General features: G+C 38.2%; 1 protein-coding gene across 2 annotated transcripts in view; it reads left to right on the top strand.

Annotated features, from left to right (window-relative positions):
* Positions 1–23549, top strand: part of LOC110033639 (dual specificity protein kinase shkC-like) — a 49137-nt gene that overhangs the window by 22174 nt on the left and 3414 nt on the right. For both annotated transcript variants that reach the window (XM_020737686.1, XM_020737685.1), the window contains exons 8-11: positions 6703–6765; positions 6856–6977; positions 19623–19708; positions 23367–23491. In XM_020737686.1, coding sequence (XP_020593345.1) covers positions 6703–6765; positions 6856–6977; positions 19623–19708; positions 23367–23491 — 396 coding nt within the window. The remainder of the gene's footprint in view (positions 1–6702; positions 6766–6855; positions 6978–19622; positions 19709–23366; positions 23492–23549) is intronic.

The raw sequence follows: 23549 nt of genomic DNA, 5'->3' as shown, positions 1-23549 counted from the left end.
CCACATGTTCATACTCACCGGCACAAAACTAAGTAGCAGAGAGAAATAATAGACAACTTCTAGAGGTAGCCCAAAGACTAATGATCGTGATGAATGTCCTAAAGCACTTGTGGGGCCAAATAGTTTTGACAGCTGCTTCATCGATCAATTGAATGCCCTCGAGATTGTTGCATTGGAAGTCTCTTTGTCAGATATTAAAAAAAGATAATAGCGGGATTTTTCTATTGAAGGCATTGAGATGTGTACGTTTTGTAAATGACAACAGACCATCTGTAAAAGAAATTGGATCCAGAGTTGTAAAGTGTCTCGTGGGGTATTTTGCTACCCAGAATGAGTATTTATTGGAGCCCGATAAAGAAGATACTATATTTGTGAGCATGAATATGACTTTTAGAGAATTCGAACTGTACTATATTCTGGAGGTGACCTCACCTGATATTGGAGTTATGAGGCAAGAGGGGGTGAGTAGTAATAGTGAGAGATTGGTAGCGATGCCTTGTCCTGTAATGTGCAATGAATATGCTAAGGAGCTGAAAATGAGGAGATTGAAAATGATGAGATTGAACCCAGAGATGTTGAGACTCCAGCTGAAGGGAAATGTGTTTGCAGTGCCACTCGTGCCAACAAGTCTCTTATCATGGTTCGCCCCGACTCTTGAAACACTTATACCATCCACCTCAGACTCAGAAGTCACAGGTGATATGATTCATCTTCTACTTCCAATCTCATAACCTTAAGAAGGATCTCTCACAGGAATGCGGGACATCCTTTTGATCGTTTTGGGGTGAGAACATGACATTGCTCAATTTGTTTCATACTCTAACATATCACCTTTCAATGGAACATTCATTATATTTTTGGATACTATCTCTATACCCAAGTGTTAGCAGGTAGTTAAGGAGCATCCAAAGTGGAAAGCGGCCATGCATAAAGAGCTTGAGGTTCTCGATAAAAACCAAACATGGGAAACTACCAGTGGAAAATAGAACAGTTGGGTACAAGTGGATCTTCACAGTTAAACAAAATTCATAAGGGGAGATGCAACACTACAAGCACGATTGGTGGTGAAAGGGTACAATCTGACTATGAAAAACTTTTGCACCAGTAGCAGTGATAACCATATTCAGGACATTGGTTTTTTTGGCAGGGAATGTTGGTGGAGGTTACACCAACTCGATGGGAAGAATGTGTTTCTTCATTGTGAGTTAATATAGGTGTCTGTATGGAGATACCACCATGATTCAGTACATGCCAGACGGTAGACAAGTTGTGCATGCTCAGAAGTCACTTTATGGTTTGAGCAGTTTCGTCTAGCTTGGTTTGACAAGTTTAGAAAGATTATAGTGGGCATGGGATATCAGCAGATCAATGTTGACAATGTAGTATTCTGTTGACAATATGGAGGTCACACCACTATGCTTGTTGTGTATATTGATGACATGATTGTCACTGGTGATAATGAGGCAGATGATCAGCTAAATGTAAGATTGGGCAAAGAATTTGTGTTGAAGGACCTTAGACAGCTAAAATACTTCATTGAGATTGTGGTTGCCTGTGGACCAGAGGGGCTGGTCTTGTCTCTGATGAAATATGTATTGAATCTCCTCATGAAAACATGCAGGCTGGGATGCAAGCCTGCAGTCTCTCTCGGAAGACCAAGTTGAGTGCAGAGGTAGCAGAGCAGTTGATCATGGGAGGTACCTAAGATTGGTGGGTCATATGATCTATTTGAGTCACACTTGTCGCTGCATCTCATTTGTAGTGTGCATGGTGAGCCGCTACATGCATGACCCAAGGAAGGGCCATATGGACGCAATGTATCGGGTTTTAAGGTACTAAAGAGTGCACAGGGAAGTGATCGATCTTTAAGAAAAATGGGCATGTAGGAATTGGGAGCTATTGTGACTCTCACTGAGCGAGTTGTTCTGATGAAAGGTAGTCCACATTAGAATATTGCATATTTGTAGGGGGAACTTGGTCCCTTGGAAGAGCAAGAAACAATCGATAGTAGCGAGGTCACCAATAAAGGCAGAGTATAGGGTTATGACTTTAGGAGTTGCCGAAATGATGTGGTTGAGAGCCTTGTTGGTAAAGCTCAAGGCGGACCAAGGAGCTCAAGTGAAATTGTGGTGCAACAACAAGTCTACATTCTGCATTGCCAACAATCCGGTGCAATACAATATAACCACACATGTGGAGATTGATAGTTACTTCATCAAGGAAAAGCTGAATAACGAACTACTGAAGCTAAGTCATGTAGCCACTAAAGAGCAAGTGGATGGTTGCCTCACCAAAGGACTTAGCTCATTAAGTTTGTCTAGGTTATTTGACAAGATGAGTTTAGTGAATATTTTTTGCCCATTTTGAGGGGAATGTTGACATTTGTATCTAGTTTATGGTTGTATCTGTAAATAGAAAATATAGAAGAAATTTAGGAATTTATTTGCAAGAGTATTAAGACTATATAAGATCAAACCATTAATGAATAGAACATATTTTTAGAACAATTATTTTTTTAGGAACCAATCTGAATTCAACACTACAATTTATTCTATCCTCTATTTAAGTACGACCCGTAGGTAATTTTCTATGCATGACACATAGATTGAAGCTGCAGCCTCCAGATTTTTCATGATCGAAGCTTAAATTTTATCACTAGATGTCCTAGATTTGCCAAAACAACTTGTGAAATTTTCATATATACATCACAATTCTTATACATATAACACCTATACTTTGATTTTAATATTTATAACACTTTAATATTATAAACCTATGCATGAAAAGATGTCTTTCACTTTTAAAAAGTAAAAAAAATGAGGTATATTTTTGATGTTATGCAAGCTAGGTCATATAATTCATTCTATCCTCTCTTCACCTATATGTTTTTGTTTTTTTTTTCTTTTTATTTTTGAGTTGTCAGTTTATCTATTGTCGTATATTTTTTTTTCCGAATAAGTCTCTCTTCTGGATCATAGGAACGATTAGGAGAAGAGAAGAACTGGAAAAGACAAACATACAATAAAGACGACAAAAAAAATAAAGAAAACATGTAGAGTCTGCTTGCGATAAACTTTGTAAGAATAGGTCAAGTATGACCGCCCAAAAATGATTGGGCAAAAGCATTTTGGATCAATATTCGCGACTAGAGATTCAGGCGTGTTTGCCTGTTCTGGGGTCCAGAGTGCTCCCAATGAAACTTATTTCACTTGGTTAATTACATCTTGGGGGTTTCTCAAAAATATTTTTGATCCAAAGAGTTTTACTTACATTTAAAATGACAACTCACACAAGGCTATCAACAGACAGCTATGTCCCATGTTACTAAGATCCTAAGTCTACATGATCGTGAATATACTCGACCCAATACATCCAGAAACCCTCGGACTGTAACCCTTGAATTGCGTAGTCCACGGGGACCTCGGTAGCCCTAAGGTCAAAGGAGCAAAACTCTGTTCTATGACTATTAGGTGGAGCTATAAGAGGTGAAACTTATACTTGTTGAAGTGGCGAGAATGCCGCTAGAAAGAGGAGAAATGGAGGCTCAGCTGCAAAGTTGGAAACGCTCCGAACAAAAAGACTTACACCCCGTTTAGTTCGGGGAGTCTTCTAACGATCTAAGAGCACTAGACAACCATCTAAGTAGAAATTTATGCTTGGTCAGTCAGGCTGAAGAAGCACGGGGGATTCTCCTCAAGACATGCATATGATGCAGTTAGCTAATAAGTCCTGATGTGGAGGTCCTATTAATTATGATTTGGTGAGAGTCATGCTATGCAACCCGTTTAAAATTTGGTCCGAAGGCCATGCAGTAAAATAAAAACAGTTTTTTGAAAATTCTGACAATTTTAATCATAAAATTTTGTTTATCTCAATGTTTTATTTTTAGAAATTTGATTAGAAAATTTATAATTTTAAGGACATTAATGAGTCTAGATTAAAATATTCGTAGCATCCCATATAAACCTGAAAGAAACAGAAAAAACAATCAAAACATATAAACATGCAATATAAAGTAAAACACACTGAATTATACAAGGTCAATGTCGCTGGGTTGGCGACATCCTAGGAAACGCAGGAAAGGCGGTCGGACTCCGCATATACATTTTTGGTCCTAGATCTATACAAAAAATATAGAACTCAAACTTAAAGTATGGGATATAAGTTGCCACTCTTGGTCCTTGTCACGTGGTTCAATGTGTCGTCACTTCGAAATTTGTGCCTGTATCTTATTTCTGATAAAACTCAATCTAGGGTCTCTATCAAATACATTTGAAATATAAAATAAAGACTCGACCTTCAGAAGGTTATTAACACGATTTAACTCATGCAATCGTATCTGAGTCGTGCCCTTTTTATCGGGAGAGCTAAATAGCATCTGCAAGCAAAGGTTAGTATAAATCATTATACGCTTCCCCTTAATTGTACTTGTTATTGTGCATATATATAGACACAACTCTTTGCAGAAGAATGCTTTAACATACTATCACATATCAAACATGCAAATACATCAAAAAGACACAAAAGTGACGTTTGACTAGAACAATAAAATCAGCAGAGAACAATAGCTAGAGGTGTTGAAAATACTACATAGCACCATCGTCCTAACCTAACACATCATCTAACTGAAAGTGTTCTAACTAACATCTAAGTAGTTAGGGTAAGTCTTCGGGTATGTATGACTTTGACAGAGTCGTCATACCGGTCTCGTTCGAAAAATCCAAGGGATCTAAAGGGTGTCACCCAGGATGGATTTTGAAAAAGGGTTGACCTTACGTATGACCTTGCTTCCTACATGTATAATTTTAAAATTATGATGGATGTAATAAGGAGAAATATATATTAGTTTTAAAACAAGGGTCATTAAATATTGACCCATAACTGCAATGTGACACGAGTTAGATCCTTGAATCCTTAACATAGTCATACTCGTGTCAATCTCGATGTCTTAACTCGCATTGCTCGCTGGGATCGACTTGACAAACAATTCTCGTTAAAACATCGCAACCAACATGGGGTCACTCGTCTATCAAGCGTGACTGACTATCCATACATGCATATAAATGCAAATGTAAAAAATCATATGATAAAAATGGTGAGGAGTGTGTCGTGGGGGCAGTGACTCAAGAACGGGCATGTCGTGGAGGCAGCTACCTGACTCGACCCGCAATTACGCAATTATTTACTTTCCAACAGATGGTCAAAAATTTTGCCCGGTTTATATTTAGCGGCTAGTGTGTATAAATGATATGCTATATAATTTAAAATTTGATTAATATGTTACAGATTAGGGGTACTATGCAAGTATACTCATCGTTTCAAGTAATATAAGATTTTCTTTAAAAACCCCAGTATCGGTCTGACAGGGAAGGTGAAACTCTTTTTATTGAATTCAAAAACTTAATTCAAACTGCAAACAATTATTTGGGACATATGGTGACAAATTTGTGTAAAAAGAAGTTACTAAATTTCTACAAAAATTAAATTCAAAGCTTAAAGAAAATAAAGTATTTTTAAACTAGTTTTATGGAAAAGAGTTCAAATTATGTGAAAGTTCTTTCCCCTTGCAATGAGATTATAATTAGTGTAGGAATCAAATGTTTAAACGTTAAAATGTAATTTTGTGTCAAATAGGAGCAATCATATTTTTTATTCTCTTCCGAGTGCGTAAAGAACATTGACTAATTTAAAGTAAGGTTCCAAATGTTCTCAAGTTATGCTGGGTAGGTTCCAGTCTCTCACTTCTAAATTACTCACTGTGCCCTCTATATAAGACTAATTGGTCCTAAGGTTCCAAAATCTAGACCAAATTGAAAAGAATCTAGCATGTCACCCTAAAAACACCAATTCTACGCCCATCAAACTTATCTCCCTATCTAATTGCACTAATCCATGAATTACCTTCTCGCCCATGAAATTAATGTGATTCTACTAGTTGATGAACACATAGCTCTCCCAGGTAATTATGGATTCACAATAAATTTTAACATTCCAATTGACTAGATTGCAGATGTAAATGAAGAACGAAGTAATGAATCATTACAAGTATGAAATAAGAGAAATTTTAAACAAGTCTAATCCTACACATGATTACTTCTTATTGTAAGGAGAAAAAAAAAAGAAAACTACTTAGAATTTATGGGGATAACACAACAAAACATAAATTATATTAAATTCAAAGTTTACACAATAAAACAAAACTTAAAAAAAAAAATACAAGGTACTTATCTTAAACTTTTCTCCAAACAAATTTTTTGGAGTTCCTTTGTTGTCTTCTTCCTCGAATAAACTGACAAAAACAGAGACTAAGAAGACTCAAGCCGCCCGTATCTTTGCTAAACATCACTTTCGACCCACCAGTCCTTGCTGCCGCCGTCCCGAAACAGCAAACATTTGCTTTTCTTGCCTTTTTTGCCCTAATTTCTTGTTGTCGTTGCACAGGACAACCAACCCTCTAGCTGTTTCTGCAGTTTTCTCACCTTGCCTTTGTTGCCGCCACCTTGCTAGCTATCCAGATTCACCTAGCCAACCTCCACGGCCCTTGGGATGCACTTTCGAGGTTTTTATTTGTGTCGCATCATTTTCTAGTTACAAAATTGTGTCTTTAAAAATTGAATTTTTTTTTTCTTCTTATTATCTCATCCATGCACGCTCTTACATTTGAAACTTATTTGACTCGGTTCTTTTCTTTTCTTGTAATAGGGGCATGAATTATCTGCATGAATGCAAGCCAGACCCTATTATACACTGTAATTTAAAGCCCAAGTAAGTTGGCTAGATTATGAAATCCTAACTTGTTTTGAGTGCGCTTTTTTGCACTATCATTTACTAGTAGACGTTTTGCTAAGGTGCCAGGCATATATTAATGGATGCTGGTGACAAATTGAAGGTGGCTGGGTTTGGTTTGATAAAGCTTTCAAAAGTATCTCTGGGAAAAGCCAAACTAGCACATCCTATGTCTCATGTGAACAAATTAAGTGAGAATTTGTTTCCTATTCTCGATGATTAGTCCAAACTTTTAGTCCATAGTTTTTACTTTGATAGGGAACAATTTATGAATTGCTTACAGTTCTTATGTTTGTTGATGGATTGGAATTTTCAAATCTCTCCTGATATTGGTAGTTAATGACATAAATTAAGGGCAAAGGAAAGAATAATTTTCACTATTTAGGTAATTAATATTTTTATTTTTCTCTCACATAGGATCTTTTCAAATGAAAATCCTGGCCTCTCGTTTTGGAGTTGTTTACACAAGTTCACGTCCTATTATATTTGTTGTATTTAATTGCCATTTATTTTATGTATCGGAGAGGCCTGGGTACTGTGTTACCAGCAATTAGTGTTTTTTCTTCCTGTTGAGGCATGGGTTCAATTCAAATTAAATGATCTGGCTTACTTCACGGAAACTCAAATTCATGGTAATTAAGCTGAGACAACCTTGTGAGTTGAAGCCTGATATTTTCATCAGATTCACTTGCATACTCAAACAGCTGTGTTGATTTGAATCAAGAAAAGATTAAACTGAGCAACATATTTCCATGTGAAGATCATTGCTTTTATTCCTGTCGAGGGCATCACAACAAATTGTGATAAGTGCACAATGTATTTGTTCTTTTTTTAGTTAGTTTTTTTTGTGTGTATTTATGTCATTAAGTACATACTGATAATGTATTTATTCTTTTTTTAGTTTTTTTTGGTGTATTATAAAGTACATACTGAAAATGTTGGCATAGGAAAAATGTACTTTTTCCTTATTTTTTGTTCTATTATTTATCTTGGCATAATTTAATCTAAATTAATTTTCAAACAAGTTTCTACAAGATGCACATGCCTGGTGCTTTGGTGACTTGGAGAGGCAATATGGAGTATATATATCTTGGAGTTATTTACTGTCAACTTGGATTTTTTCTATATTAAAATTTGGCTAGATCTTGTGCCAATAATCCCAACAAACACGATCTATTCCATGAACAATAATAATATAAATCTAAAAATTATCATGATAATGACAATCATGTCGCACCTACGAGCTCTTGTTATTCATGTCCAATACCTCTGAACCGCAAGTGCCTTGGAACTTTTTTGTAAAATTAGTTTGTCCGCCATTTTGCCGCTATTCCTGAAAGACGGGAGAGTTGTATATATATATATATATATATATATATATATATATATTTGAAAAGGCAAAATTCATTGATAAAAAAAAGAGGATACAAAGATTTTAATGAGTGGGAACAAAGATCCCACTCACAGGGATTACAAACGTATTCCCCAAAAATAAAACAAAAAAACAACTCCTAATCATAGAGGGTGTAGTCCGTGGATTTACCGCTTCCCCTTCCCCTAGATCTAGGGAGGGAGTCCAACAACATACTGAGATGTGAGCTTCCGCCCGAAACAATGATACAGTCATCCTGAGAGTTACTGAAACCTGCTATTCCTTTCTTCTTCTTTCTTGGTTTGTAAACCTGTCAATCATCTGCCGGAGGAAGTCTCGTGTGAACAATAGGTGGACCTTCGATGGAAGTAAACTGCTGATCTGACTTAGCCTGCAACACGCCTTGATCCTGACACTCCTCCATAACATGAGTACCCTCTTCTCCCGCAGTAGGTGGATTCAAGCCACTTCGGCTAGCATCTGCTACAACACAATTCGTAGAATTTGTAATCTGAGGAAGAGCTGCATCAACAATAGTAGGCGAACGCTGCTGGTCTGGTTGGTGAGGAGTAGCCTTATGAGTTAAATTCTCATTCAACATTTCTAAAAGATTAACAGTGTCTGTTGTATTTTCCTCCACATGGATAGTGTTGTTAGGACCTGCCGATCTCAAATATGGGTGAAGTCTGAAGCATTTGACTGGGGTATGCCCAAACAGCTTACAGTGATTGCAGTATTATGGTCTTTGTTCAGTTATAATTGGCTGCCAATATCCATTGTGGGCTGTACCAAACCATATTTCGTCCATATCAGGGAGGGTGATATCTCTTTTAACAAGAATTCTTGCAACCGAATGATTGGTTAGATTGAAGGTGGGTGCATCCAATTTCATAGGTCTCCCTAATTATATGACAAATATATTAATAAAAGTAAAGGTACAGATAGGTTGAATGAAAGAGCCCAAATTGGCACCCTAACCACCCGTCATACAACACACACATAGAAAATACATGTATACCCAAAAAACCAAGATTAAAATATAGAAATAGAAATTGTACACCAAAAGTCTGCCAATACTCGCAGATTCAGTTAGCTTGCTAGTGATCCAATTTAGCCGTCACTCTCTGGTTCTAGGACGGAAGCCAATTAACAAATTGTTAAGTTTGTTGTCATTGTCCAAAATAACCAATGTATCGTTCATCAAGTTTGGTAGTAGACCTTCATTCTTCTTCTTCTTCTTAGATGTATAAACCTGTCATTCCTCATCCGAAGATTGACTCTTCTGATCAGTGGATTGGCTAAAGATTGTCGGACAGGTGTATGCTGTTGCACATCGTGAGCCTCATGTGTCTGACTAATAGTAACAACTTGCTCTATCTGATGAGGCGGTATAAATGCAATAGAAATATTGCCACTCGTTACATCAAAGTTAGATTCTAGAGCTAGTGAAGTATGAAATGCCTCCACTGCCCCCACGAAAGGAGGTTCCATAAGAGGAAACGGGGGGCCTACATCATGAGCTTTTTGTGGCATATTACCCGCGATGATAGTGGTATCTTCAGGAGTATCATTCTGATGATCTATAATGTCAATAACTTGGTGTAGATCAGGAGGATGGGAAATAACTGCCTCTGGCTGAGCTCTCTGCTTCTTTGGTCTTAGCTGGGGGTGTAGATGGTGACATTGATAAAAGGAGTGGCCTAACATACGGTAATTCGAGCAATACGAAGGGAAAAGCTTAATCACAATCTTTTGTCAATATCCATGGTGTTGTGTGCCTAATCAAATTTTCTGAGAAGCGATTAAAGTGGCATCCCTTTTAACAAATACTATTGCTTCAGAGGGATGAGAAAGATTAAAAGTAGGAATGTTCGTTTTGAGAGGTTTACCGAATACTAAGACAATAGAGTACAACACTTCTTGAGTAAAATAATGAAATTTCAGTCTAGGGAGGCGAATCGAGACCAGAATGATTGACAGTTTTGTCTGTGAATTTACTGAATATTTCAAAATCTCCATTGCTTTGTTATCAATCCAAATCAGTCTTCTAGCAAATAAGCGCATACAACCATTTTCATTGTTTAGTTGAATAAACATGTGTCTTCCATCTAAAAGTTCAATTTTTCACTCCCCAGTAAGGTGCATAGGCTCAAATTCTTTACAAATAAGCTCCATTTTAGGATGGTCATGAAGGAATTTCTCGACCAAATTCAGATGACAGGAGAAAGCAAGTTGATTACATTTTGCTTCCGTAAAAAAGATGGCTGACTTTCCATTCTTATTTCCAGGTTTCTTGATGTCCTCCACTGACGCAAACGATGGAGGGAACACGATTTAGGATTACCTGAGGCGTGAACAACCGCAAGGGCAGCAACATACGTTTTGTCCAAAGCCATCACCAATACAAGGAGGCGCGGCGTTATGAACAATGAAATTGCAGTGTAGAAAACAACAAAAGTCGATGTGAAACTTCTGCTTCGAGCACTAGGAGAGATTGCACCCAGTAAGACTACGGCGTGGCAGCTGAGAAGCTGTCGAAGTCGAAGATGCAGGAAGCCTCAGAAGCCAAGCCCGACGAACGCGAGGCCTTATCGGGACGATGACTGAAGATGGCGCACGGCGACAATGGCAAAACAAAAGGAAATCAACGAAAACGACGAATGATGAGCAGAGCGTGATCAACGAAAGGATGTAGTGGAGCAGAAACCAGGGTTTTCCATAAAGGCGAAACTCTAGCAAAGCGTGGTCGACGAAGACATATGAGTTATATATGTATATATATATATATATATATTGAAAACCTAAAAAGACTAATATATTAAATAGAAAAAAAGATACAGATACAATGTGTTGGAGGGCTCAAACATGACACCCTGTCCACACAATAAACCACAAAAAGTTTCAAAACTAGAAAAAACAGAAAATACATTAGATACTAAAATAAAAAGCCTAACAGTGCTGAACAATAGTGCCGAAATACATAGTATCAGGTGGCTAGAGAGCGACCCAATTTGGTTTTGCCTCTGCCTCTAGTTTTAGAGAAGGAGCAAGCTAATAAGTTGGTAAGATAATTGCCATTGCCAGTAGTAACCAATGTATCATCCAACATGTTACCGAGTTGGAGTCGGGCTTCACTCTTCTTCTTCCTCCTAGAATAGACCTGTCATTCCATTCCTCATCCGAAGAATCAGTTCCGAAGAATCAGTCTGATGGGGTAGAGCTGAAGCAGAAGGAATACCAACCGTAGTACCCACAATAGATTCTAGTATATGTGAAGTATGAGTTGCCTCTTCACCCGATACTTTTTGAAGAAGTGGAGCTACGAGACTCTCCTGATTATCAGTCCGAACACTATCATTTGTAGGTAATTGTCCATCAGTATTGTTTTCTATGGGGTTTGAAGGTGTCGGCATCACATCACTCGCAGTAATAGTAATGACAAGGGTAATAGAATCAGACACCAAAATCTGTCCTGTGGTAGCTTTCTCTTCAGGTGGTATATATATATATCTTTAGAACCTTATTTATTCACTTGAGCTTTAGATTTCGAATTAGGGTGAAGCTTATGACATTTATCAAGAGTGTGCCCAAATATCTTACAATGAGAACAATAAGGTCTATGCTCCATGATGATTTGTTGTCAATATTCATTATGCGTTGTGCCTAACCAAACTTCAGTAACATCAAACAAAGTAATATCTCTTTCCACAAGTATTCTGCTCACAGGTCTGGTAAGGTTGAAAGTGGGTAGATCTTGCTTCATAGGGTCCCCAAGTGTGACATTAATAGAGTAAAGAACCTGATGATGAAAAAAGTGCAGCTTGAGACCAGGTAGACTAAACCATACTGATACAGTAGGAGGTTCATGATTGGGGTCAAAATCAGGAGACCACTTGAGTAGTTTCACTAGTTTACCAGCAATGTTAAGATATTTTTTGGAGAAATACGAGTGTAGTCTTCAGGCACAGTTAACTGAATCAAAACATGTCTCACATCCATGAACCCCACTTTCCACTTTCCTGCTAATTTGAGATCATCAAAGTTTTTCCTGATAACTTCCATAGCTAGGTGTCCCCATTGAAATTTCCCAATGAGTGCAAATTTGAATTTTTCAGTTAGGGTTGGAATTTCTGACTCAGAAAAAAATAGTGTTGTCTTCCCACTTTTCTTGTTTGCATTCTTAATAAAGGGACAGTCACCTGTACCATCACGATACTCCTTATAACTTGAGGGGAAGACACCTCGCCGTCTCCCTCTGAAGATTACCCACAACGTGGGCAAAAGAGGTTTTACCGGGCTCAACTGAAGGAGGAAGCTCCATCATAGCAAGTCACGGCAAGGGGAGAAGAGCTACAAGTCGGACAGAAAGTTCTGGGGGCAATGCTGCGCAGAAGAGAGAACACAGACAACTGTGCGGATCGCTTATCCACGGATGTCGCAGATAGAGACGTCTTTGCAGAAGACTTTAGCGATCCCGACAACGTGCAGCAACGATCCCGACGACGCTCGCACGGACACACTTCTGCAGAAGAGGCTGAGGCCCTTCATCGTTGGGCGCGAAAGAGAGGACGATCGTGATGGAGATTGATGAGCGCAAAGTCCTTCGTAGTCGAGTCCTTCGTAGTCGTGGTCGAATACAAGAACTTTGTCGTCGAGCACAAGAGGGTGGATTGATGAAGAATGATAGGTTTATTTCAGGAGGAAGAAGAAAACTAGGTGCAACTCGAGCTTGAAAACTTATTGGATGATACTTTGGTCATTATTGGCAATGACACTCATCTTAACAATTTATTATCTGGCTCCTTTCCTAGAACTGGAGGTAGAGCAAAGGAAAATTGGGTCGCTTTATAGCTGGCTGATACTACGATTTTTTTTGCATTTTTGTTTTTTTTATTTAGGTCTTTTGTATTTTCTCTATTTTCTCTTTTTTTGGAACCTTTTGTATATGATGATTATCGTGGGAGAAGAGTGCCATGCGTGGGTCCTTCCACACAATATATATGTATCTTTATTTCCTTTTAATATATTAGCCTTTGGGCTTCCTGTCGGCGCTAAAAGGGGGAAAGTTAAAAATTTATGGGTGATTTGTTCAAAAGTTGTCCGTAAGAAGCTGTAGGTCGCTAGAAGTGAAGTCCCGTCGCCCGCTTCGGAAGGACATTTTAATTTACATATATATATAATTTTAAAAGAATATGAAATCAAACTGACCTCATATTTTCCACAGTTTAAATAAAAGAGCGCTCTACCTCAAATCCTGTATCTATCCCGAGGGATAAACACAAGGCTTGAGGATGAGACTCGATCAAATAAACTAAGTATATGACATCCGTTTGACTTTGTCTGTGAAACCTTTTATTTGCCAACAAGTTCCCCTATTTAATGCAAAGAATTAAATAGGGTTTATTTTAAGCTGAGTTCGGAAAAACTTCCTATAAAGGGCAAGCCCCTATAGTTAATTACATCTTAAATAACCGAAGTCACCTAAGAAAACTCTCGATAAAAATTAGGGAATACTATCTTCAAAGAAGTCAAAAGGATAGGACTTTTCAACAAAATCAGACGAAGATGTGTGAAAGTGGAAATGCTCGAACCCGGAACAATGTTGAGGAATCCAAATGAAGAGAAATTAGGGGAGGCCACAGACCCAGAGGAGAACCTCAATGACTTCCCAGTCTATCCTATGATTTGACTTCAATTTTGAGAAGAAATTATTAAAATGTTTCATCGTGCCAATTTTATTTAATTAGGGCTTATATTTGCGTGATATGACCACACAGATTGCTTAGAAGATATGAGGGTTTACGTCAAATCGGACGACAACCTCGAAACCTAGAACGAGTTCTAGAACGAGTTAGGGCTTAAAGGGCTTAAATCGTACAGCAGAGATATACGAATGCCTAAAGAAAATGTGGAGGATTTATGTTGCGCTAGACAAACAACCTCGAAGTCTTTTGAATCGTTGTTTAATTTTTAGGAAAATGAATAATTTTGCTGGGGAAGACATGTTCTGCTGTTGAAGATGGTCGTGCTGCCCACCACGCTAGCTCCAAGTTCCTCGAGGTGACGAGTTTAAGTTTTCTAGGGTGTCCAGTTATGGTGTCAAATCAAACGGCCCTATGGTTGTAGTCCTCTAAACATCCTATATAAAAAGAAAACATGCTTAACGCTATATAATATAAAATGTGCAATACAGGAACAAACAGTAGAATGCATGTAGAATAGTAGCAGGTAGAAACAGGAACAGTATAACATGCTATACAGAAAGAACAGTAGCGAGTAGAAACATGAATAATATAACATATTGTACGGTACGGTAGTAGGTAGGAACAATAGCAGGTAGAAACAGGAAAAATATAACATGTTGACAGGAAGAACAGTAGCAGGTAGAAAACAGGAAAAATATAACATGCTATACAGTACAATAACAGGTAGGAACAGAAAAATAAAGTACTGAAAAATGTAAAGCAAACATGTACGCCCGTGAGATCCGATGTTCCTTAAGTATAGCAAGCCTAAATGCATCTCAAAAGCAAAGTCCGGAAGAAAACGTCATCCAGAAAATCTGAGGAAGAGCAGAAAACTCGAGAAAATCAACGAGAAGAGACTCAAGTAAAAGAAAATCCTCAAAAATCCTGGAGAAATCCCGAAAGAAAGGAAAGGTAACATGAGTGCTCTGTCCTAAAGCTTCGATAAAACAAAAAAAGATTAAGACGAGGGGGACCGCAAGCACTCGTATGAGACTAGGCTCAGCTGTATATTTATTCTCGAGGGTCTACGAAGGCTACTTGGTCACCCGAATATATAGAACCCGCCACTCGTCTAGAATTGTGTCTTAAACCTCACTTAGAGGGCTATTTCCCAGCCTAAACGAGTATTCGTCAGGTGGACAACCAACTTTAAAGTCTGTTTTATGTTTTTTTTAACATGCATATAAATTTTAAACATGCAAAGAAGAGTTATCAATTTTGTTTCGTAGAAAAGTATGTTTTTGCTTGAAAAGGGTTATCAAAATTTATATTTATTTTTTTTTTAGAAATTTTCGTTGTCCACGAATCGATTACACTGTCGGGCGCGGGACTGCCAATCATCTGAGAAGGTTCGAGCCAACTCCCGCTAGACTTATGTCGTCGAAGGATACCATATCCTATTGTTCATCAAATGTCTGGATCTTGATGTATAGGATAGGCCATCTTTATGCTCTATCTTCGGTGTGCCTTCCGTACGCCCCGAAACGACTACTTGCGACCTTGCTTGATGGTTTCACGTATAGCAAAAGGCTATACGTGGACACTTATGCATCGCACATAAGCATCAAAAAGAACGAGCCAAGAAGCAAGGAAAGAAAAGAACAAAAATGTGGTGAGAGAGAGGAGGTATTGATCCATCTAAAACACCAAAAAAGGAGAATGAATCAGTTCTCAAAACTCGTATCGAAAAAACCTGGTGAAATAGGGCCCAAGGTCTTTCCTAACAAACATAAAGGGGCACCTTGCGCTAATTTTCTCAAACCCCAAAGACATAGGATTGATCGAGTCCACCAAATGCTTTCCCAAAATGAGGTTTAAAATCTCCCAAACTTCAAAAGAAAGTGACTTCGAGAAAATGATCACGGGAAAATGATCACGGGGAAACCACCATTAATATTTTCAAACTCATGCCGAAATCAAAATTCCCCCAACTTTCAGATTAATAAATAGCCATATACGTCGAATAAGAATGAAATCCTCCCACAGAACCAAATAAATGCTCACGGACGGGGTCAATAGAAAAGAGGAAGCAACCATCAAGGCCCTTGGCCAAGACAAGAAACAGGGTCAAATGAGGTTCACGGCTAAGGCGACCAAAAGACCCACCAATGGCTACTGTGCTTCCCTGACAAACATAAGAGGATAACTAAAGAGATTATAATTTTTGGTATGGCAAACTTGATTCATCCACAACACTCAAGCCAATCAAGCCTAGCAAGGAGGACCAAATCACACCCAATGACCTCCAATAGGCCTCACGGGTAAGGACCAAAAGGGGAGGCTCACAATTGAGGCAAACCCAAGAAACAGCAAGTGAGAAACGCCAAGTGAGGCTCACGGCTATGGCAAACCCGAATCAATTCCCTAAAAGTTTCGATATACATAGGAGAGTGAATGCACAGGTTTTCATAAATCCATCTTAAACCAGCTCCAATTTCCCCAAGTAAGACTCAAAACATATGCCTAACTCATTTTGAATCAACTCATTTTATAGATAATGCACTTACATATATTTTTGGATGACACACTTGATGCCCCCATAATCGTTCAAGTTTTTCAAGCCCAACAAGAATAGGCCCACCACCCCCCGCACCCCCCCCCCCACAGCCAATCCAAGGCACAACAAGTAAGGCTCAAGGGCAAGGCTGCCAAAAGGAACGGGGAAGCAAAGAAGGTCAACCGAATTCCCAAACCAAGGCACACATCACCTCAAAACAAAATCTTGGCCAAAATCAAAGCTGAACCACACCGCAAGCTCTGACAGGGCTTCCCAAAGATAAGATCAAGCCCAACAAGGTCTAAAACCGCAACCATCAAATGGCCAAAACAAAACCACCACAATCCAAAACCGAGCCCAGCAAGGGCCAAAACCAACAAAGCCACACCCCAAATCGGCCTTAAACCGAGCCCAACAATATTAAAATTCAGGCTTCCATAAAAAAAAAGAGTTCTAGCCATTTCAAGCCAAGGCCGAGACTCCAAACCAAGCCAAAACCGAGCCACAGCTAAGGTTCGAATTCGGGTTACAACAAAATAGTAGAAAAAAAACATTTCCATACCCCTGAGACATCAAAATATAGAACCAACGCATGTCTTACACAAGAATAACTACAGAGTTATTCCGAATCAACATACATTCATCCACCACACGTATATTTGAGCCAAGACACCGGTGGAATGCCAAAATCGAGCCCAGCAGGGGCCAAAACCGAGCCCAACAGGGGCCAAAACCAAACCCAATAGTATTAAAATCCAGGCCTCCATAAAGGATAGAGCTCTATTCATTTCAATTCCAAAAAAAAAACCGAGACTCCAAATCTAGCCAAAACCGAGCCCAAAAAGAACCAAAAGCCAAAACAGAGCTCAGCAAGATTAAAACAGGGCCCAAACATTGATATAAATTCAGGCTTTAATAGAAATTAAAGTTCCAGCCACCTCTAGGTAAAACCGAGCCATCCAAAGCCAAGGAACAACCTGCATGTCTAAATATTCCCAGCATACAACGATTCCAACAGATTTTTGAGCAGGGTAGATGCCTCATGAGGAGCTAAGCCAATCTCTCAAAACAAGATACAAAGCTTTCCAAATTAAATACATTTCCTCCTAACGTGCATGAAAGGCCAAATAACCTTTCTAATATCCCGTACTAAATGAAAATAGATGAAAAGCTTCGTAATACATATCCTAACATGCTTGCAAGAGAAGATAAAATTATTTCAAGACCATTTCTCAAGCTTCCTGTTCACAATAATAGAACTATGCCACTGCTTCGTCTCAAGCAGGTAGAGAAAATAAGAACACTTATGTCATGCTATATTTCCACCATTCTAAGCAAGTAATCAAATTGAACCCCTGAAACATGCTTTTAAGGTAAACATCTCAAAATATATGAAAGTAGATTAAACTAGCATGCTGTACTATCGACTTAACCGAGCAAGAGGAGGCTTGACAGAGAGAAAACCGAAAAGAAGCAAGGCACCGAAAAAGGGGGAGAAGAGGTACCTCCTTAATGCAAATGTAGAGCACTGCAACACAAGAAACCACCTCAAGGAGATGCTCTCGCAGAAATCTCCTCCTAAACTCCTCCCACAACCAAAATCTCTACTCCTTTCCTCTTAGAAAACTTTCAACAACCACCAAAATTCCAAAAGAAATTATTTTTATAGGCAGAGAAGAAAGGAGAAGAGAAAAAAAGATCACCCCATGAACCCACAAAACTCACATAAGGCGAAGCAACCGAAACATCTAGGACCGAGCGGCCAGCCTAGTGGCAGCAAAGGGAGAGACGGGGGAAAGAGAAAATTTGCCATTTGCCATGGGGCAAGCTACCAGGAGTCAAACTACCAAGAAAGGGAAAACCACAGCGCGGGGAGACTGGCACGGCTTCGGGAAGGAAGGCCGTGTGCAAAAAGTGTCGGGCAAAGACGAATGAGAAGTCAACTTTCTCTCGCGTGGAGGAGGAGGAGCTTGGTTGGCTCGAGACCGAGAAAGGGAAAGGCTAGGCACGCGAACAGGAGAAGGAAGGGAGGCAGGGCTCGGGTGCGTGAGTTTAGGGATTTGGGGCTTAAAGAGGAAAAGAAATATTTTGGTTTATATAAATTTAATATATATATATATATATATATATATTAAATCATATGCAAAATATTCACGCGCGGGTGTCTTCCCTAGGCAAAATCGACGTTCCGGACGCGCTGGTGCAGTCCGTTTTGTCATCCGGGGTCGCTCGGACGACATAGTCGACACTCGGGTCAAAAACGCGTCAAAATTCAAATTTCACAAAATTTCGCAAATTTCACAAAATTTCGCAAATTTCACAAAATTTCGACCCGCGATAGATCGTTTCAAAAGGTTTATTCGAGTCTTCGACAGGTAACAGTGCAAGCGATGTGAATTGTGGCGATCGGATGTGTCAACTCTCCTAATTGCGAAGTTTGTGCGCGCGGGAGTGTGAATTGTGCAGAAGGCGGTGGCTCGAAAGGTCCTATAAGAATTCCTTTTGGGTTTCCTCAGGTCGGTTTCGCCCTTCTAAGTGCTAGAAGTCGATACCACATACACGAAACTCCAAAAGGAGACAGAAGTAGGTTCAATTTCTAAAATGAGGCGGGTCCCATTTCTAATGTTCTAAGATAGTCGAAGGGAGATCCCTAAGGCTAGATCCTAAACCTTAAGAGGAAGACTAGACCTCACTAAAAATGAGGTCAACACTTCCTCTCTCTCTCTCTCTCTCTCTCTCTCTCTCTATATATATATATATATATATATATAGCCTATGGTTAGTAGATTCACTAGACTTATGATTCAACACTCTTCGATGTTGGCAGGCTGAATCCACTAGTACTCATGGGTAATAGAATCATCGGATCTAGATTAGGGCAATCTCATTATTCTATTTAGCTACTCAATTAAATTAAACTCTAAATGCTAATTCTAGCCTAAATAAATTAGCTGGTTATGCTTGTAAAACACATCTAAAACATTCTATTTCCTGAATCATATTATTTGAGTTAATTTTCTGTTACTAGTTGGTTACCTTAAAACAGATATCATGGCATTGTTTTTTACGTCATTACGGATATCACAGTATCTGTGTTGATGCATTTAGTTGATTGTAAAATATATTGCCCATCACACTATATTTTCTGTGCATTTTGATGAGTTTCACAATAGAATGTCATTCTTATGGTTTAACACTAACAGGGATTTATTTCTGCTAGGTGTATATATGGCTCCTGAGGTTTACAAGAACGAAATATTTGACAGAAAGGTTGATGCATTTTCTTTTGGTCTCATTCTATACGAGGTTTGTTGAAATTGCAAAAGTTTTCTCTATGTGATTTTCATGATTATCTATATTTGTTTGCTTAAACATGTTTTACATGTCTAAATTATAGCAAAAGTTTTACATCTTTGTTCTTTTGGTCCAGTGTGTGCATTTTATTTCAACTTATATATCATTGGACCCTGCTGAATATATATCCCTGAACACTTTCACAAGTAAAGTAGCACACAGTATACATAAGGCAACAATCTTCACAAAGAAAACATAATATGCTTAATGAATCCCATGCATCGCTTAGGATTCCTTCAGTTTGGCAGTAAAGGTGCTTCACTTTTTACACTTTGCCGCACTATTAGAATAGAGCACTTTAGATTGCATCTTTCCTAAATGCTTGATGCATGGTTCCATACACCCAAGTCAAATTTCCTAGCTATTTTGCTTGACAAAGCATGGTATAACGACCTGCCTTTTAATATGGAGAAAGTCTACAATTTTGAACATGCTTGCAAAAAATACATAAATTGAAATCCTGTCACTTGTCTCATAAAAATACTATGTCAAGGCGTTCAAAGCATCCAATTTTCTATAAAGGGACTTTCACTATTGATTCAAATGAGTACAATGAATACGATGGATTATGGATGCAATGTTGTTCAAGTCATAGTTGAAATATAATTATCATCGTCAAAACTATTCAGACATTGCTGAATCACAAAACTGATTGTGCCTACATACCTAGAAAGTAAAAAAGGCCCAGGAAAGACATCTAAACCGAATTATCCGTTTCATGGAAGCAAAACTTGTGATAAGACACAAATTAAGAAATATGAGAAACGATGATTCACCAGAAAAGATATACATACACAAATAAACTTTTTTTATGTGTAAGATTATTGTAAATTTAACAATATTATTATGAATATTATAAAAATATCAACTAAAATTTTCTACTATGTTTTCCTCTTTTGCCACCATTATTGATTCCAAAATGTTGCACAATTCTCTATCCCATTCTGTTAGGAGCATTTTAAGCCCATCCCATTGTCTATTTTTAGAGAAAAAAGAAAAAACTGGTCAAAATGAATAAAAAACATTCAACTTTTATTACAGTGCTTCTCTCTCTCTCTCTCTCTCGCGTAATTTTTTTATACGTATTTTCTCAAATTTGCTCCGCTTTTCTACTTCTCATGCAAAATTGCCGACTCCTCTTCTCGTGACCCTAGCCTTCTCGCACATCGCACAGCTCCTCGCTTCTCATCCTAGATTCACATAGTCCCCATCGTCTGCTCTCTATTCTCTCGATTTTGACTCTCTTTGTCTCACCTTATCTCAACTGCTCGAGATTGAGTCCGAATGATTTTTGTCCGCATCGCTTCTCTAAAACTCATGCAAAACCGTCCACTCCTCTCCTCCTTACAAAGCACTCGTAAACCCAACCTTCTAGCACACTGAACATCTCATCGCCTCTCATCCTAGATTCATATAGTACCCATTACCTAATCTCTCATCTCGATTCTGAATTTATTTCTCTCTCTCTCTCTCACACACACACACACACCTTATCTCAACTGCTCGTGATTGAGTCCATGCAAGAGATTTGATTACTCATCTCTAATAACCTGTAGATATATATTATGAGGTGCTATAACTTCATCTCTATTTGATTACTCATCATTGTTGACTCTTTTAAGCGCAAAAGTATATCATGCTTCCCATTTTTAAGAAATATTTAGGGGTTTTTTGTGACATTCATGAAGTATACCATTATAATGTCGTTGTATGCCCAATAAAATATTATATGCATCCAACATGACTTCCCACCGCACATGATCTTATAGCTTCTTTTCATTCTAAATTCTATTAGATACCTTTTGTTAACATTGATCTCATTTTCATTCTTCAATCAATTCGATAAATATGATTGGGTATGCTTCTAAGTAGTCTGACTCAATTTGTCTACCATTTATGTATATATAACATTCTCACAATTGTGTCTGTCTATAAAAAGTCCGCATATTATTCTTTCATGATGTAATGAGTATGAAAGATGTTGTGGCAGAGCCACTATTATTCTCTCGTGAGTTCAATCTAGCACCTCTCTCTCATCTTTTGAAAGTTGGTACTTGTCTTTTACTTCCTAGCATTTTCTTATGTCTTCCATGTCATTGTCCATTTCTTTTATTGCTTTCTGATCAATAAAAGAAATCACCCTCTCGATCAGGTGCTTGTTTCCAAAGCCATGATACTTGAAACACTTCATGACTAGGAAAGATTTGGGAGTGTTGGTGTCCCCCTGCTTTTCTTTGTTTTGTGCTAATTTTGCCTCATGAGGGGCTGGCTTATGTGTTCTAATGGGTGTGTTTTTTGTGGTCTCATTTTGAGTTCAAGCCCTGTCTGTAAGGTGTGATAGTCCCTTGATGATGATGTCATTTCTCCACCTTTGAATTTAGGATTTGTACATCAAGTAGGGATCAATAATCTTCCAACTACATCACATTGTTGATAGATGATTTCAACCCTTCAAGATACATCGCCACTGTCTAGCTCTATTAACTCACATGTCAACATGATTTGGTCAAATTTGGTCGTGTGTTCCACAAAAGAATCTCTCTGATATAAGTTGTAAAGTTTTAGGACTTTGTCCTGAGTTTATTTGCTATCAATTTGACTCTCTTATTATGGAAATATTTTTATACTAAAAAAATTATTTTACTGTTGGTAACCACTCAATGATTCATCCAGATCCAGACTTTTATCAAAATCAGACAGTTGTTCTTTACTTCAAATCCATTGCCTCTCCTCTAGTATGCAATGCCGAATTATCGAGTTGTTGATTCTTCAGTGCTAGAAACTTGCTGGTGGATCCTCCTCTCGATCCGGTGAGCAACTATTAGCACTGTAGATGACATCTCTGAATTGTTTCTCTCAAAAGCGATCGGCCTTTGTTGCAGTTGGATGATCTCCCTTTATGTCTTCCATTGTTAGCTTATTGACGCAACTTGGCATGCTTCTTCTCAACATCATGATGTTCATTTTCTCCCATCTAGGCTTTTGGCTAACAAAATGAGGGGTTTAGGATGAAGGATATTGGGTAGGCTATGTTATTTGTATTTTAGGTTAAGATTGTGTTCTTATACCAAATGATATTGATCTAGGTCTACTAGATGGCGGGGGAGGGTTAGGAGAGCTGTAGGATGATTACTCCGAAGTAACAGTTTTGTAGCATGTCACCCGATGTAGGTCATTGGATGACCTGAAGAGATCACTATCTCAATCCAATCAAGCCAATAAGCCCAACCACCATTTTAGAAAAAATTAAGAATACAAGCACTCAGATAAGAATAAACTAGAGGAAACAACCCCTATTGCATAAACCAAAAGTTAAATAATTTTCAACATGTCTAATTATAAATCAAATTAGGTAATTAAAGCCCACAATGCTCTGTCGTAACCCGATAGGAAGGAATTCTCCCACTACATTATTTACCATCACGGATGCTACCACATCAAAGAAAATTAGTCCTTATTTATGCCTACGCCTATTGAGGTTGTTATTGACTTTTTTATGGTGAAATTCTTTGTAGAAATGTAGATTAAACTAAAACTTAGAAAGTTGAAATGGAACTTATTTAATCTAATTTTTTTCTTTCATTCTTTTCGTTAATTTTTTTAAATCCAGATGCTGGATGGGGCGCCACCTTTCCATCCTACTGCTCCCGAACAAGTTGTTAAAATGATATGTTTGGAAGGAATACGGCCACCACTTAAATTCAAGTCTAAGAGTTGCCCTTCCGCCCTAAGAGAGTGAGCTTCCCTTCAGCGCTCTCTCTCTCTCTCTTTTAAATTTTTTAATATATATATA

Source organism: Phalaenopsis equestris, unplaced genomic scaffold (assembly GCF_001263595.1).
Source record: "Phalaenopsis equestris unplaced genomic scaffold, ASM126359v1 Scaffold001243, whole genome shotgun sequence".
Taxonomy (NCBI): Eukaryota; Viridiplantae; Streptophyta; class Magnoliopsida; order Asparagales; family Orchidaceae; genus Phalaenopsis; species Phalaenopsis equestris.
The sequence above is the reverse complement of the archived record's forward strand: the minus strand, read 5'-3'. Positions and strand labels throughout refer to the sequence as shown.